The sequence below is a fragment of the Helicoverpa armigera genome, chromosome 18 (genome assembly GCF_030705265.1).
Source record: "Helicoverpa armigera isolate CAAS_96S chromosome 18, ASM3070526v1, whole genome shotgun sequence".
Lineage (NCBI taxonomy): Eukaryota > Metazoa > Arthropoda > Insecta > Lepidoptera > Noctuidae > Helicoverpa > Helicoverpa armigera.
Genome location: NC_087137.1, coordinates 11292351 through 11307017, shown reverse-complemented (window position 1 = coordinate 11307017; position 14667 = coordinate 11292351). Strand labels below are relative to the sequence as shown.

General features: G+C 47.4%; 2 protein-coding genes and 1 non-coding gene across 3 annotated transcripts; 2 read left to right on the top strand and 1 right to left on the bottom strand.

Moving 5' to 3' along the window:
- Positions 1-150: 150 nt before the first annotated feature.
- LOC126056157 (ring canal kelch homolog) lies at positions 151-6363 on the bottom strand. The gene is given in 12 exon segments (XM_064039114.1): positions 151-676; positions 678-852; positions 1278-1322; positions 1325-1375; positions 1378-1440; positions 1443-1481; positions 1484-1552; positions 1555-1908; positions 1911-2332; positions 2334-2417; positions 5869-5919; positions 5987-6363. Coding segments are annotated over 12 exon segments (1905 nt in total). The 5' UTR covers positions 6025-6363; the 3' UTR covers positions 151-162.
- A 665-nt stretch (positions 6364-7028) lies between these two features.
- LOC126056275 (uncharacterized) lies at positions 7029-10551 on the top strand. The gene is made up of 3 exons (XR_010277359.1): positions 7029-7935; positions 8860-9312; positions 9623-10551. It is a non-coding gene; the product is annotated as an uncharacterized LOC126056275 (transcript).
- LOC126056312 (high mobility group protein D) lies at positions 10475-14532 on the top strand. The gene is given in 3 exon segments (XM_064039281.1): positions 10475-10499; positions 13680-13748; positions 13751-14532. Coding segments are annotated over 3 exon segments (390 nt in total). The 3' UTR covers positions 14047-14532.
- The last annotated feature ends 135 nt before the right edge of the window (positions 14533-14667 follow it).

Sequence of the window (14667 nt, the reverse complement as noted above, 5' to 3'; positions counted from 1 at the left end):
TAAAATACTCGAGTAAAATACGGGTACTCAAATTTGCCCCTAGTTAAGACTGAGAGCCTCGACTGACAGATGTGCGGACGCGTGACTCACCCCGGTCTGGCTGGGCGGGCGGGTATCGCGAGGAGGCGCGGCCCGCGCGGGTGTGCGGGGCCCCGGCCGGTATCAGGCGCCCGCCTGCTCCACCACGGCCACGCCGGCGTAGGAGCGGCCCACCGACATGGTGGCGGGCAGCAGCGCCCAGGCGCCGGCGGCGGGGTCGAACACCTCGACGGAGCTGAGGTTGGCGGCGCCGTCGTCGCCGCCCACCACGTACAGGCGGCCCAGGTGCGCGGCCACGGCGGCGTTGCGGCGCGCGGCGTGCATGGGCGGCGCGGCCACCCAGCCCGCCCCCGCCCACCGCTCCACCGAGCGGCGCACGGCGGGCCCGTCGTGGCCGCCGACGGCGTACAGCGCGCCGTCCACCACGCCCACGCCGCAGCCCGAGCGGCGCGCGCCCATGTCGTCCACGCGCTCCCAGGCGTCGGCCGCGGGGTCGTAGCGCTCCACGGACTGCAGGCACTGGCGCGAGGCGCCGTCGTAGCCGCCCACGGCGTACAGGCGGCCGCCCAGCACGCCCACGCCCACGGACGAGCGGCGCGTGGACATGGGCGCGATGGGCCGCCACACGCCCTCGCGCGTCCAGCGCCTCGGCCGAGCTGAGCCCGGTGGCGCCGTCGAAGCCGCCCACGGCGTAGATCACGTGCCCGATGACGGCCACGCCCAGCGTGCTGCGCCGCGCGCACAGCGGCGGGCCCGCAGCCCACGTGTCCGTGCCCACGTCGTACACGTCCACGCTGCGCACGCGCAGGGTGCCTGCCGCACACACCGCACGCTTATGTTGTGTATGTAGCCTAGTATATTTCACTGCCTCGGAGCGCGAGATCTTGGGTTCGATTCGGGTCGGCCCGAAATCGCCGTGTGGGTTTTAGAATGTTTCACAAAGCAGCCCGTAGCCAAGAAGTTGGTGATTGATACATCGGAGAGCACGGAAATGTCCGTTCTGCGCCTGTCTCTCTCCGGTCGTGTGGGATTGCCGTCCCATCGGACTATGAGAGTGAAGGAATAGTGAGTGCTCCTGTGTCCGCGCAAATGCTGGTGCACTATAACGTCCTGAGTCGAAATCGTACACGAAGACTTCCGTATATTCATAACGTTTTATATAATATGGTTTAACATTTGGGTACAGAACCCTACAATTTACAAAGCAGTCGTGGATCGCCACGCTAGAGATACGTTACCGTTGAAGCCGCCGACGGCGTAGACCTTGCCGCCCACGACGGCAGGCCGGCGCGGCAGCGGCGCGTCAGCAGGTCGGCGGCGGGCCGCCAGCGGCCGCGTCCAGGTGGTAGGCCTCCACGTCGCGGATGGCCTTGGGCGCCTGGCCGCCCACCACCAGCAGCGCCTGGGCGCCCGCGGCGGCTGGCGGGGCCGCGCGCGGCGCAGGCGGCGGCGCAGGCGGCGCGGCGCTCGGGCCGCATGAGGTGGTAGGACAGCGCCTCGATGACCAGGTCCTGACGCGCAGGCCGGCGCTGGCCAGCGGCTCGGCGGCGGCGCGGGCCAGCGCGTCCCGCGCCAGCAGCGGCAGCCGCACGTGCTCGAGCAGCTCGCCCAGGTGCGGCGCCCGCGGGCCCGGCGCCTGCTGCATCCAGCGCACCACGGCGTCCAGGATCACCTCCTCGCTGGGCACCGTGATGCGGTCGTTGTCCAGCAGCTGCGCCAGCGTGTCGGGCGCCAGCGCCAGGAACTCCTCGGTGTCCAGCACCTCCACGAAGCGGTTCTCGATGAAGCGCGCGGCGGCCAGGCTGAGGTCGGCGCAGGCGTGCAGCTCGGCGAAGGCGCGGATGCCGAGCGCGTTGTCGGGCTGCAGCGCGCCGCCAGGAACACGCAGCACGCCGCCCGCACGCCCGACACCTGCAGCAGCGACGCCGCCGCCAGCAGCCCCTGCACGTTGTCCTCCGAGATCACCAGCGACTCGGGCGCGTACACGTACTCCACGATGGTCTCCAGCGCCTGCGGCTCCACGTTCTGCAACGGAGCGGCACGTGGCGGTGAGCGCGGGCGGGGCGGGCGGGCGGGTGGGCGGGCGGGCGGAGCGCACCTGGATGACCCGGGCTGCGTGCTCTCGTCGAACTGCGTGAACATGGCGTGGAAGTAGGGCGAGGCGGCGGCCAGCACGGCGCGGTGCGCGGCAGCGGCGGGCCGGGCGGCGCGGCGGTCGGCGCGCGCCAGCAGGCGCACGTCGCACAGCGCCGCGTCGCGCCGCCGCGCCAGCGCCGCCAGCAGGCGCTGCGCCGCCGCCGCCGCCGCCGCCCGCGCCCGCCGCCGCGCGCTGCGACGACTCGTCCAGCGACGACTGCGACGCGCACCGCACCATCAGGCTGCACCCACACGAGACATCGCGTTAACTATTGTACTCATGCATTTATGATACATAACATATTCTACTCACAAAATATTCATTCTTTAATAAAATAGTTCAACTTTGTGCATATCTAGAAGTTTATAATATAGTTGTAGTTTGTAACTGATCCTATTAATGAAGAGTGTCTCAGTAAGGGCAAACTTTTTCATTTTATCATTTTAAACTGAAAAAAAAAATTTAACGAGTTGTGATATTTTTATTGTATTGTAAAGAGCACATGTTCTGCTTATTTTCCCCGCAGGGCATCTGTGGCGGATGACGGGGAGTAGCGACCCCGCGGGGCTATATATCCGAGTGCTCCAGGGAGAGTATACTGTCCCCCATCTCCGGCCTGTCGGAGTAAAGCATGACGGGGGATAGGTCTCCCGCCTCTTGGCTTGCCTTCATCGGCCGGTCAGAGTGGAGTCGCTAGAGCAAGGTTAGCAGCTCTGCTGCTGAGGGTAGGTGCCTCGTGGTAAGTGGCGAGTGGGCCGGTGATGCTGGACCCACAGGGAACGCGTGATCTGCGTTAAAAGTCCGTCGAGGTATCCTCACCCTTCAGCCGCTCATGTAACTGTTGCCCCCTTGTTGCGATTTAGCGACTGATTCCCGGGGGCCCAGTAAGTGAGGTGGTGAGTCTCCAACTGCCATTTTTACATGTATTTAATACATTGTCATCGGAAGGTGCCATATTTCCCGTAGTTTCCCCATTCCTAGTCCATTAGCATCCCGTCATAATAGCCCAAGTAGTTTTCATCCATAGTTAGCAATAGTTTAGCACAGAACCGGGGATTGTCCTTGGGTACATTTCTATAGTGTATACAGGGATACTCGTCACCATTTCATAAAAGTTGTCTCAAAAGGGCGTCTCAAAGCGTGTTGGCTTCGGCCCCACGTTCGAATCCCAAAAATCCGGAACTGTATAGTCCCGAGGTCTGGTAGACATACAAGATAATAATAATAATAGCCTTTATTTCCAAGATATTGTTTTACAGTTACAACTTGCATAATCTAGCACATTTAGATGGTATCCCTTATCTCGGTGTGCCTCTTGGCATCTAGGCCTCCTCCAACTCCTTCCATTGCGCCATGTCTTGTGCGACTCTGCCCCAATATCTGTCTAGCTCTGCTTAATTACACAGAAAAAAAGAAAAAACAATAAAAAGTATTTCTTCTTGTTTCATTTGTACCCCATACCCAAAACTGGATTCAAAAATTCTTCATGAATAGAAAAATTATTTCCCACATGGAAAAAAGAGGAGCATATTTCAAGACCAAAGCAAAATAGTGTTTTTTTAAGGGTATGATTTAAGCTGTCACCAATTTAATTCATTTTGTGTTTCTTAAATAATAGGGTTTGCCCTCAAAATAGTAGATTTGTCACCAAAATGTAGTCACCAAACAATATAAAATCAATTCCACAATAAATTACCGAAAATCATGGAGATATGGGGTCAAGTACCAAATAAATGGTTTTGTATGTATTATAATACGTTGGTCCTAATAGTATTTAAGCAAACGAATTTAAAGAAATCACCAATAAATCATATATTATATCACTAGAACATTTCATGAAGGTCTAAAAATGTAGGGTGGTCATCATCATCCTTTCAACCAAAAGAGCCTACTACTTAACTGGCCATGTGCCTCCCCCAAGGGTCTTAATTTCCATAGGTAGTATAAATATATTCAAATTAAATTTCTAGCTGAATAGTAAATAAAACATTTAATTAAAGTCAAAATAATCAATATTTATTGTTTAAAATAACAATCACTGAATAATCAGCTGGTTTTGAAGGATTTTGAAGGGCCCCTTTTCTTTCTGGCTGATAAGTAATTTTTTGCCTCTGGTGGGGTTGGCCAGCTTTAAGCGTATGGCTAATCCGATAATATGCTTGCATATAAATTTTTCACATGGCGCATCGTATGATCGTACCTACAACCAACCCACAACCCATTAGTTGAGGCCCAAAAGCGCCAATTTGTCTCCCTTCCTTCCTCTTCCCTTTGAACATATTTTCATTAAAATCATAAACTGATGTAGTAAATTGGTAACGAATACATTATTTTAATAACTGAACGAAATAAAATGTAACTACTGTATTGGTGACAAAATAACAAATAAAAAGGAGTCGCAGTCAGGGATCGATTAATCGATTTATTTGGTGACAGATCTACCATTTTGAGCACCAAGCTATTATTTAAGTAATAAAACTATTATTATAAGAACGAAGTTTATATTCATGTAATGCACTACAATTTTATTGGTAATCCATCTCATATTTTACACATTATATTAACAGTAATTTGGTAATTCATACCTGGGAACACTCTTTGTTTATCTGAGAACGAAAATATTTCGTGGCGATAGATCTATTTATTAGGCGATACAACTTGATGACAAATGTAAATTTGGTGACAAAAATATAGTTCCCTTTTTTAATGGCTAATTTTTATCACAACTTTACTCTAAGGCACACCAAGCAGAGAGACTTGAATTTCTTCTGCAAGTATCAGATATTATTCATTCTTGAAAATACAATGAGTTTGATTCAATAGGCTCAATAACAGTTGCCACTACGTACTAGTAATGCACTTCAACAATAACAATTCCAATACAATTTTAACATTGATTCAAGTGACAAAGAGAAGTAAATAGTTCAATACACGTTATCTACAGACTTAGCCTAGTTAGTGTACTGGTGACACGCCACTGCTGTGCATGAGATTTTATTTCCAGGTTGGGTCAAAATCACTTGAGAGGTTTTAGAAACTTACACAACAAGAAGCCTGGAGTCTGGAAGATGGTGATTGATACACCTATGCATCTGAAAGCATGTTAATGTCTGCCCTTTGCCTGCCTAAGATGACTCACAGATTTTTCTCCGTGGTGTTGGTTTATCCATCAAGTTATGAGAGTGAAGGCACTAGGAAGTGCATATGTGTCTGTGCAGCTGGCTCATCTCCTTATATGAGAACAGCCGCCGTGGCTGAAATCGGCCTGGACACCATTTATTGTTTAGTGCTGAATATGTAAAGGCATTGCATACAAAAAAAAAGTTGTGGTGGCCTAGTGGGCAAAGAACCAACCTCTTGAGTATGAGGGTGCGGGTTCGATTCCAGGTTAGGCAAGTACCAATGCAACTTTTCTAAGTTTGTACATACTTTCTAAGTATTTCTTAGACACCAATGACTGTGTTTCAGATGGCCCGTTAAACTGTTGGTCCCAGCTGTCATTGAACATCCGTAAGTCTGACACCAGTCTAACCAAGGGTATTGGGTTGCCCGTAACTGGTGCCAAATGGGGCAGTCACCACCCTTGTAAAGCACTGGTACTCAGCTACATCGGGTTAGACTGGAAGCCGACCCCAACATAGTTTGGGAAAAAGGCTCGGAGGAAGGAATGCATGGCGAGTATTGCATGTTACCTGTAGCGTCCTCGGTCTCCATCTCCCTCAGCAGCGCTGTTGTCGCCGGACCTGTGAACACGGCACAATGAGTAACGCGTCGCGAGCACACGCCGGCAGCAGGACGAGAGACACTGACGCGGCTCGCTCGCGCTCCGAGTCGGAGTGGCTCTCCATGGCGCCGTCACTGGCCGCAGCCCGCGACCCGCCACCACCTCATCTAAGCACGACACCCGCTCACGCCTAGCGCGCGCTTATGTTTATGACACAATCACACCGACTTCTATCTAATACACTAAGCTCGCACTATTAACAAATAAGCCATAATAAACTGCAGCAGCTTCTATCCCCGAGTTCTACGTGGCTTTTCTTGGCGACAAGATTTATTTTTCAATAAAGATTAATTCGATCCTCCTTTATTGACAAAAATTATAAACATACTACATATGTCAACTAGTGTCAATTGTCAGTCAAACGATCCACTCTGAATCTGCCACTTCCAATCAGTCATCTGTCATACGTTGTTGCGAATGTATAAACTCTATAAATGTTCCAAATCTTTTAGTTATATCATTTATTGTATTCCACAACATCCATTAAGTGACGTTAGGTGGTATTTAATAATCTTAATTAGTTTTTTTAAATAATAATCCATCTACAGATAAAATATGTTTTGCTTGATACATGCAGATAGTGTGGTTTATTGTCGATAGATGACGCTTTTGCAAATGAATGCCCGTGGCAAAAAAGTTATTTACTGCAGAACATTCAGAACAAGGTGCTGTCTGTCCTGCAAAGAAATAATTATTGATGAATGTACCTACGTAATTATGTATTTAATGTTAAATAATTATTCGATATTTATTTGATGTCAAAAGTCTAACTATTTATTGAAGTCTAAGCATGTATAACAGTATCTAATTTTTATTTTATTAAGTACCTACCATTACAATAAATAGTCCTAAGTTCAAGCTTTTTTTAAACTATTCAAAGTGAGCAGTCAGACTTAAAAGTTACCTGGTCTACTACTAATGCTAACTCATTTTTTTTTAATCTCCATAGCTAGGTAGGAGGTAGTTTAGTTAGGCACTCCTTGACTCCTCCCCACTTACAAAGTGCTTATGGCATGGGAAGCGGCGATCATCTCTAGCTACTGTATCTTTGCGCGGCTGCTTTGTTATGCCGAATACTCTTATCTGCCCAGTGTAGGCAAGTAGCCTATGTAAAATGCTTTTTATCAATAAATTAATTTTATGTAAGAAAGCGACAAAACCCTACACGCTTTCTTTCACCATCAAACTAAATGTCCGAATTATTTTGTCATTTTGACTGCGTGATACACCTTGCTCGGCAGCTAGTAGCCAAGCAAGTACATACAGTCCGTCATCCGTGGTACAGCGCTCGTGATAAGGTAGTAGTAGGTACAACTATTATAGTAATCTGTGGTAGTACTCTCCGTAGGTATTGAAAAGTATTGTGAGTGGTAGCATTTTGATAGGTATCTTATATTTATGTTGGTAGGGTAAGAGAAAATTACCATTAAAGCGGTGCTTGCACATAAGTAGGTAGGTATAGGTACCCTACCTACGAACCAAAATGGTTCCTTCTAATCTGTTTTAATATTCTAGATTTTTACTTTTGAAAGCTTCATTCTTCCCGAGAACAAGGCTCTATTTTATCCCGGTATGAGCAGTAGTTGCCACGCCACGGGAAGCCTCTGAAACTGCGGGGAAACGTCTAGTAGTTTATGTAGAAAGCATTAGATCTGCTAGTCGGCAGTGACAGCTGCGAGCGGCGGCGGCGGCGCGGGCGGGCGGTGCGGTGAGTGCGGGCTGCGAGCGGGCGCGGCTCGGCGAGCGGGCGGCGCGCTGCCGGCCGCCGCGCCAGCTGCCCCGCCGGCTCAGTATCGCGCGAGCCCGCCGCCGCCGCCGCACCGCCCGCGCCGAGCCCGCGTCGCCATGGAGCACTTCATCGAGACGGTGCGCAAGTACCCGTGCCTGTGGAACACCACCGCCATCGAGTACCGCGACCAGGAGCTGAAGGACGCCGCCTGGGCTGAGGTCATGAAGGAGACGGACCTGTCGTCAGGTGAGGACGCCCCCGCCCCGCGCCGCCCGCCGCGCTGGCGTCTGTCGTGACTGCTCGCGGGCACGCGACAGCGCCCGGCGCGAGCCCGCGCGCCGCACTACACTCGCTGCCATTGCTGCTCCGTACCTACTCTATAGCCTTTTATTGCGAAACATTGTCATGTTTGTTATTCCTTTAGGTAGGTAGGTAGATACCTACCTAACTACAGATCTACCTACCATGCAATTGATCAACTTTCCTTGTACTTACGTATACTGTCTGTAGAGGCTTTTGGTGGGTACTTACCTAAATAGGTTAGGTACCTACCTCATTAAATAGGTATCCGTGTATGTAATTTCATAGACCAGAAATTACTACTATCTGTAAGTACTTACTTAGGTAATAGTTAGGTCTGTTTTGTCTAGCTGCATATAGCTACCTAAGTTTAGTTCGTAGGTACCTATCTATAGTTTACATACCTACAATACAATCTAAGTCCGCAGTTTTCAGTAACATTTGGTCGGAGTAAGTAGGTAGGTAGAGGTACTGGAAGTAGTTTGTTGCGGGTGAAATCGTGCCAGACAGTCAGTATAATTTTACTAGCTCCTCGATTGCCTGCTTAGGTCCCTACTGGTCCGATTTGAAAATTTGATTTGAAAAATTTTTCAGTGTAAGATAGCCTATGTATCGTAGACTTTTTATCCGGGTTCGTGCAGACAATTATATGATAAATACTGGGTGTTAGCAGGTTCGAATGTTGCCAGCTGAAGTGCGCCTGGCGCATTCCTGCCTTCGTGTTAGTGTTGTTTTGTCGGTTGACATATCTGTCGGCTCAGTAAACACTGCGAGACGTGCCATCCGCGGCTTACTACGACGCTCGGTCTGTCCGATACGGTCGTCTGTTCCAATAACATAACTACCTATTCATTTCTTAACGTTTTGCAGTGAAAGAAGTGAAGTTGAAGTGGAAAAAGCTGCGAGATAGCTACCGTGACGCGCTCAAGCGGCAGAGCGAGATGCTGGCGAAGGACCCTGCCAACCCCGCCAAGAAGAATTACCCCTGGAAGTACATGGGCTGATGCAGTTCCTGCAGCCGTACATGAGCAACAGGAAGAAGCCGGCGGGCTCGCCCAGCTACCCCGCGCCCGCCGCGGCGCAGGAGAACGGGCAGCACGAGCAGTCCAGCTCGGAGTCGGAGTCGGAGGCGGAGTCGGCCGCCAAGCGCAAGAGCTCGCAGCTGACCGTCATCGACCGCAAGCTGGACTACCTGTGCAAGGCGCACGCCGCCAAGCGCGCGTGCCCGAGCCCGCGCCCGCCGCGCACCCCGACCCGCTCGACATCTTCTTCAACAGCATGTGCCAGTCCACCAAGCGCTTCCCCTTCCCCACGCAGATCAAGGTGAGCTCGTCACCCGCCTTCTGAGAATGATGCAACATCCAGCTGTTGGTCAACTAATTTCCTAACACATCATTTTCACAAACTATACATTTTGCTATACATATCTAACAAAATGTATAAATAAAAAATCAGATTTTTTTAAAGAGTGTCCAATTGTCCATATAGTTTCGTGCCGGTTCTTCTCCGCGCAACTGGCTTGACTCTTCATAAGATACCATTTATTGTCTTTTAAATAAAAATGTTGTTTGCATTAAGCGACTAAGCGTGTAAGTGCGACACTGAGATGAGGTGTGCCGGGTGGTGTTCGCAGATAAAGAGGAGCCTGTTCAACGCCGTGATCGAGGCGGAGGAGGCGCTGCTGGCGGAGCAGGCGAGCTACGCCAGCCTGTGGGCGCAGGAGCCGGGCTCGTCCTCCAGCAGCGAGCCCAGCGACGACGAGCGCAAGCCCTCCTGAGCAGACGCTGCATCATCGCACACGGACTCTCTTAAGATATCCTCTTCAGGTGCTACTTTGTAGTTAACAACTAAATTACGCCAAATACCTACCTAAGTGATCCGCTAACTATCTTGACATCTGAGATGTTATTTTGAATTTAGAAAGGTATCTTTTACTCCATTGCTAAGATTTAAGTATGTATGTTAGAATTTGTGTCAAAGATGTAAAAACTTTTGTTTTTGCATTTGATGTAATATCACAGAGTAAGTACTAAATAAGTATGATGTTACTACCTACGTAAATAATAAGCCGATATTAATAGGTAGGTGTAGTTTTCGGCAAACTTTTTGTCGTCATGGAAAATTGCACGAGTCGAAAAAAAAGTACTTATGAGAAAAGTAAATGGCCCCGTGTGAAGCTGGGCGGTCAGCTCGTTGTACAGCGCTGTTAGAGCTAGCTGTTTGATTGTGGCTATGTCAACCAGTTAACATATGTATTTAATAGCATTGACTGCCTGTTATTGTGATTATCGCAATCTCCGCAACTGGTAGTAGATCTATATCTATTTTGAGGTACAGAACACCAGTCGTATGTAAACTTACTAGGTAAAGGAGTAATTAAGGAAACTGACTGAAATTATTATTCTTATACAGTAATTATGTAAGGATGCGTAGTTTTGTATTACATAGTTGCTAGTATGTTAAAACCTATTTTATGTATGTAACTATGATAAGTAAAATAGAACCTAAAAGTAAGTAGGGACTAAAACAATGTTTTTTTTAAATAAACGAATGGATCTCTAAGACAGAATATGCATTTCAGAAAGATGACGCCTTTGTTTTTTGTTGTTTGATTGTTTGTTGATAGTTATGTTAGGGGATCCCGGCAGTGCGTACCTAAGTACTTACCTACTAGCGCCCTGCGCCTGCTTTGTGACGCGGCTCTCAGAGTCGGCCCGCGAACACACGCTCACGCACCATCCCTCACGTCACATCACGCACCAATCATTTATTTCATTCGATTTTACAAGCACTTATGAACGACAAAAATATAAAAAAAGCTTGATTTTAGTTGCCTATTCCAAAAGTATAGAGAAGAATGGGCAAGAAACTCCATGGTTACTCTTTAAAAATAGTAGGTATTACAGTTTGTATACATGTATTGATACAACAATAGCATGCGAAGATACACCATGTAGCATTTTAATTTTGTAATTTTATTCTCATATTTTTTTGTCTATGATTGATTCTACATGTTCTTCGCATGTTATAATCGTATGTATCAATACATACAAACTGTAATACCTTATGTTTTAAAAAGAGCCCGTTCTTCTCCATAGGAAAATACTTTTGAATCTCTTCGGAATCATCTTGGATTTATAATGACGTTTCTTAGTCATATATTGTCATCAGAACAGAACCCAGGGCGTGTGTAAAATTCATCCTAATCGAAGACCGGGAAGTGGGTCAAATTAAGATTCCAATATTTTCTTACGTCTAGCTGTTGAAAGCGCGGCTGCTGAGCATGAGGTCTCGGGTTCGATTCGGTTTTAGAAAAACTTTCACAAAGCAGCCCGGAGCCTGGAAGTTGGTGATTGATACACCCGTGAATGTCGGTCCTGCACCTGGGGCCCGGTTCTCCTAATTTTCAATCCAATCCCGACTCGATTACGATTGAAGCGTATGTGGCATTCCGCTAATTCTTCTTTGAAGTAAACGTTTTTATCCTTTTTTGTCATTCAATATTGAATCATTTTGTCTGCAAATGATTTACAATTGCAAAATGATTGTACAGCAAACTACGGTATAGACCAAAATCAACAGACCAATATTAAAAATAGCAGACCAATCGCAAACCAATCGATTGTCATTGGAATACGATTGGTCTTATATTAGTAGCCGAATGCCCGATAAGGTTAAAACTGCTATTGCGATTCGATTTTGACAATAATCCAATATAATCGGCTAGGAGGACATCATCATCATCACAAAAGAAGCTAATATAAGCGTGTTAAAAATTCAATAATAATTAATGTCGTCAAGTCTACTGTTATTAAAACTACAAAATCAAAGACTATATTGACAATAAGGATGTGAGTATGGCATTAGTCCTACATCGCACGAACGTGTCCCTGCGACTGACAGCCTGTCTGGGAATATATTTGCTCTTATCATATTATTATTATTTTGTTGGTTTGTTTATTTTATTAACCTCGTAAAATCAACTTATATCATAATTTTCTCGTACAGCTTCCTAGTTCAACTTCCATCATCCTCTTGCCCTTATCCCAATTTTATAATTCCCGAGGCATATCATACGCTTTCTCAAGGTCAATGAACACCATGTGCAGATTCCTGTGCACACGTCTGTACTTCTCGCACAATTGAAGTGCGAAGATGGCGTCCATTGTCCCTCTACCTGACATAAACCCAAATTGGTTTTGGGTAATTTGCAGTCTCTTCTCGCACTGTTTTCTATCACTTTCTCCCATGCCTTAATAGAATGCGACATGAGCTTTTTCCCTCTATAGATGCCGCAATCTTGCACATCCCCTTTATTTTTGAAGATGGGCACCATTCTTGCGAGGTGACTTCTTCATTTAGCAACTTATTGAAGAATAAAGTCAGCCACATACATCCGTCCCTCTTTAACACCTTCCATACTTCAGCTGGTATATCATCAAAGCCCAAGGCTTTCCATTTTCTTACTTCTTAGAGCTCTTTCTACCTCATCCATGCTAATTTCTCTTACCAATCCTTTATTTACCTTGTGCCTTTTGAAGTATTCCATCCCAAAAATTCTCTTCATTCATGAATAAGCCTTTCAAAATAAACCTTCCATCTCTCTTTTATTTCATCATCTTTATATAAAACTTTGCCAGACCCATCTTTCATGCATTTTATTTCCCTCGATCGTGTCCTCCCTCTTTCTTAATTCGGTAGAGTTCTTTTTGACTTCTTGACTGTCCAGGAGTTGTACAACCTCTCCTGCGCCTTAGCTCTGGCAACTGCTACCGCCTCCTTAGCTTTTCTCTTCCATTCCAAGAAGATTCTTTTTTCATCAACCTTTTGTTCCTAGTTCAACTTGCTTTGTTTAACTTTCTCAGAGTCGATCCACAAAATATTGTAAACACTATTTTTTAAAAGGGTTTCTATGGTGTTTCTTGCCGTTTCTTCAGAAGAACTTCTCCATAAAACCTACTATTTGGGACCGCGCAACTAGCTAGACGTTTCTTAAGCACCTGTAATAGGTCTATATGCAATATAAACCTTTGATTTTGATTTATTTGTGCCGTTGTATGATCAGATGGACATATAAGTACCTATACAATCCGAGCGAAAAAAGTCGTGGGGAGATATAAACAAACATTTTTGAAGGCGAATCGGAATCAATAGAGAGCGTTGAAACTTGTTTAGTGGCGGCGGCGGCTGCGGGGCGCGGCGACGCGACGCGCGGCCCGGCCCGCAGTACGCCGCGAGCCTCGGTCGAGCAGGCCCCCGCGACGCGCTCACACGACCTGTACACGCGTCTTTGTTTTTGTTTTTGTTGCCGCAGTATCACATTTTGTTAACGTAAGTATCTATTGTATTACTTAAGTGCTGTTTCCTAAATTAACTGTAGATACTATTGTTTACACAACAACGCGTCGGCTATACAGACACCTGATGGCTGTGCTAATAATGCTACATAATCTGACGCTTCCTATCGGGCCGCGTCGAGCGTGTGCTTCCACTCGCAGCTCGCCGACAGTGTTCGACTAGACTACATAAGTGAAGTGGCACATCATCGTGTGTATTTCGAATTTTGGCTCTGTGTACTTCTTTATTGTGTAGGTTTCTAGGTTAGCATCAAATAGAATTCAAAATGTAAGTACACTTACTAAAGGTACTTACCTACATATTCTTGTTAATAATTTTATTTTTGCTAATAGGAGATGATGGAAAACCGAAAAGGCCGATGTCGGCGTATCTGCTATGGCTAAATAGCGAGCGCGGGAAGATCAGGCTGACCACCCCGGCCTGAAGGTGACCGAGGTGGCCAAGAAGGCTGGCGAGATCTGGCGCTCCATGGACGACAAGAGCACTTGGGAGGAGAAGGCGGCCGAGGCCAAGGAGCAGTACGCGAAGGACCTCGAGTGCTACAACGCCAACGGCGGCGCGCCCACGCCCAAGAAGGCGCAGAAGCGAGGCGGCGCCAAGGCCAAGCCGGCCAAGGCGAGCCGCACCAAGCACAAGAAGGAGCAGTCGGAGGACGAGGACGCGTCGGCCGACGACGACGACGCGGGCGACAGCGAGTGAGCGCTCACTAGCGCCGCCAACCGAACATTGTGAGTGAGTGAATAGCGATGTGTGCACCGGTACTGACGCGCAGTGCACTCGACAGCCTCCACTGTTTCTAATAACTACTTACTATACTATCTACTATGAAAGTGTACTAATATATAAGCCGAAATCATTCATCAATCGGGTTTCATCATCGTATTCAATCATACATTTTTATGTTAAGTATTATTGTCGATTATGTATCGGCTTGTTGGTATTAAGTAACCCCCTGGGCGCCTACTCTTACGATCTCTGCGAATTTCGACTGAATTAGATAAAATGAACCTCCTAGATAAATGACTCATCATCCCACACAATCAATGCGTTCATTTTATTAGATCTTCATGTGTAAATATTTTATGATTTGATGTTAGGTCGCTTCTGTAAGTCAGATTTGTCATGCATTTATTAGATATAAGATTACAAAAAAGCTCGTCTGAAATAAATAAAAAATCTACCCCACTGGATTGTAATTTTTCTTTCGGCTAACAGCTATAGTCGAAAGGGTTCCCAGTCCCAGGCAGGGTGCGCAAGGCGAGGGGAGCCGCGCCGCATGCTGAGGGGCGACTATTACTTATTATCAGCAGTTTCGTTCGT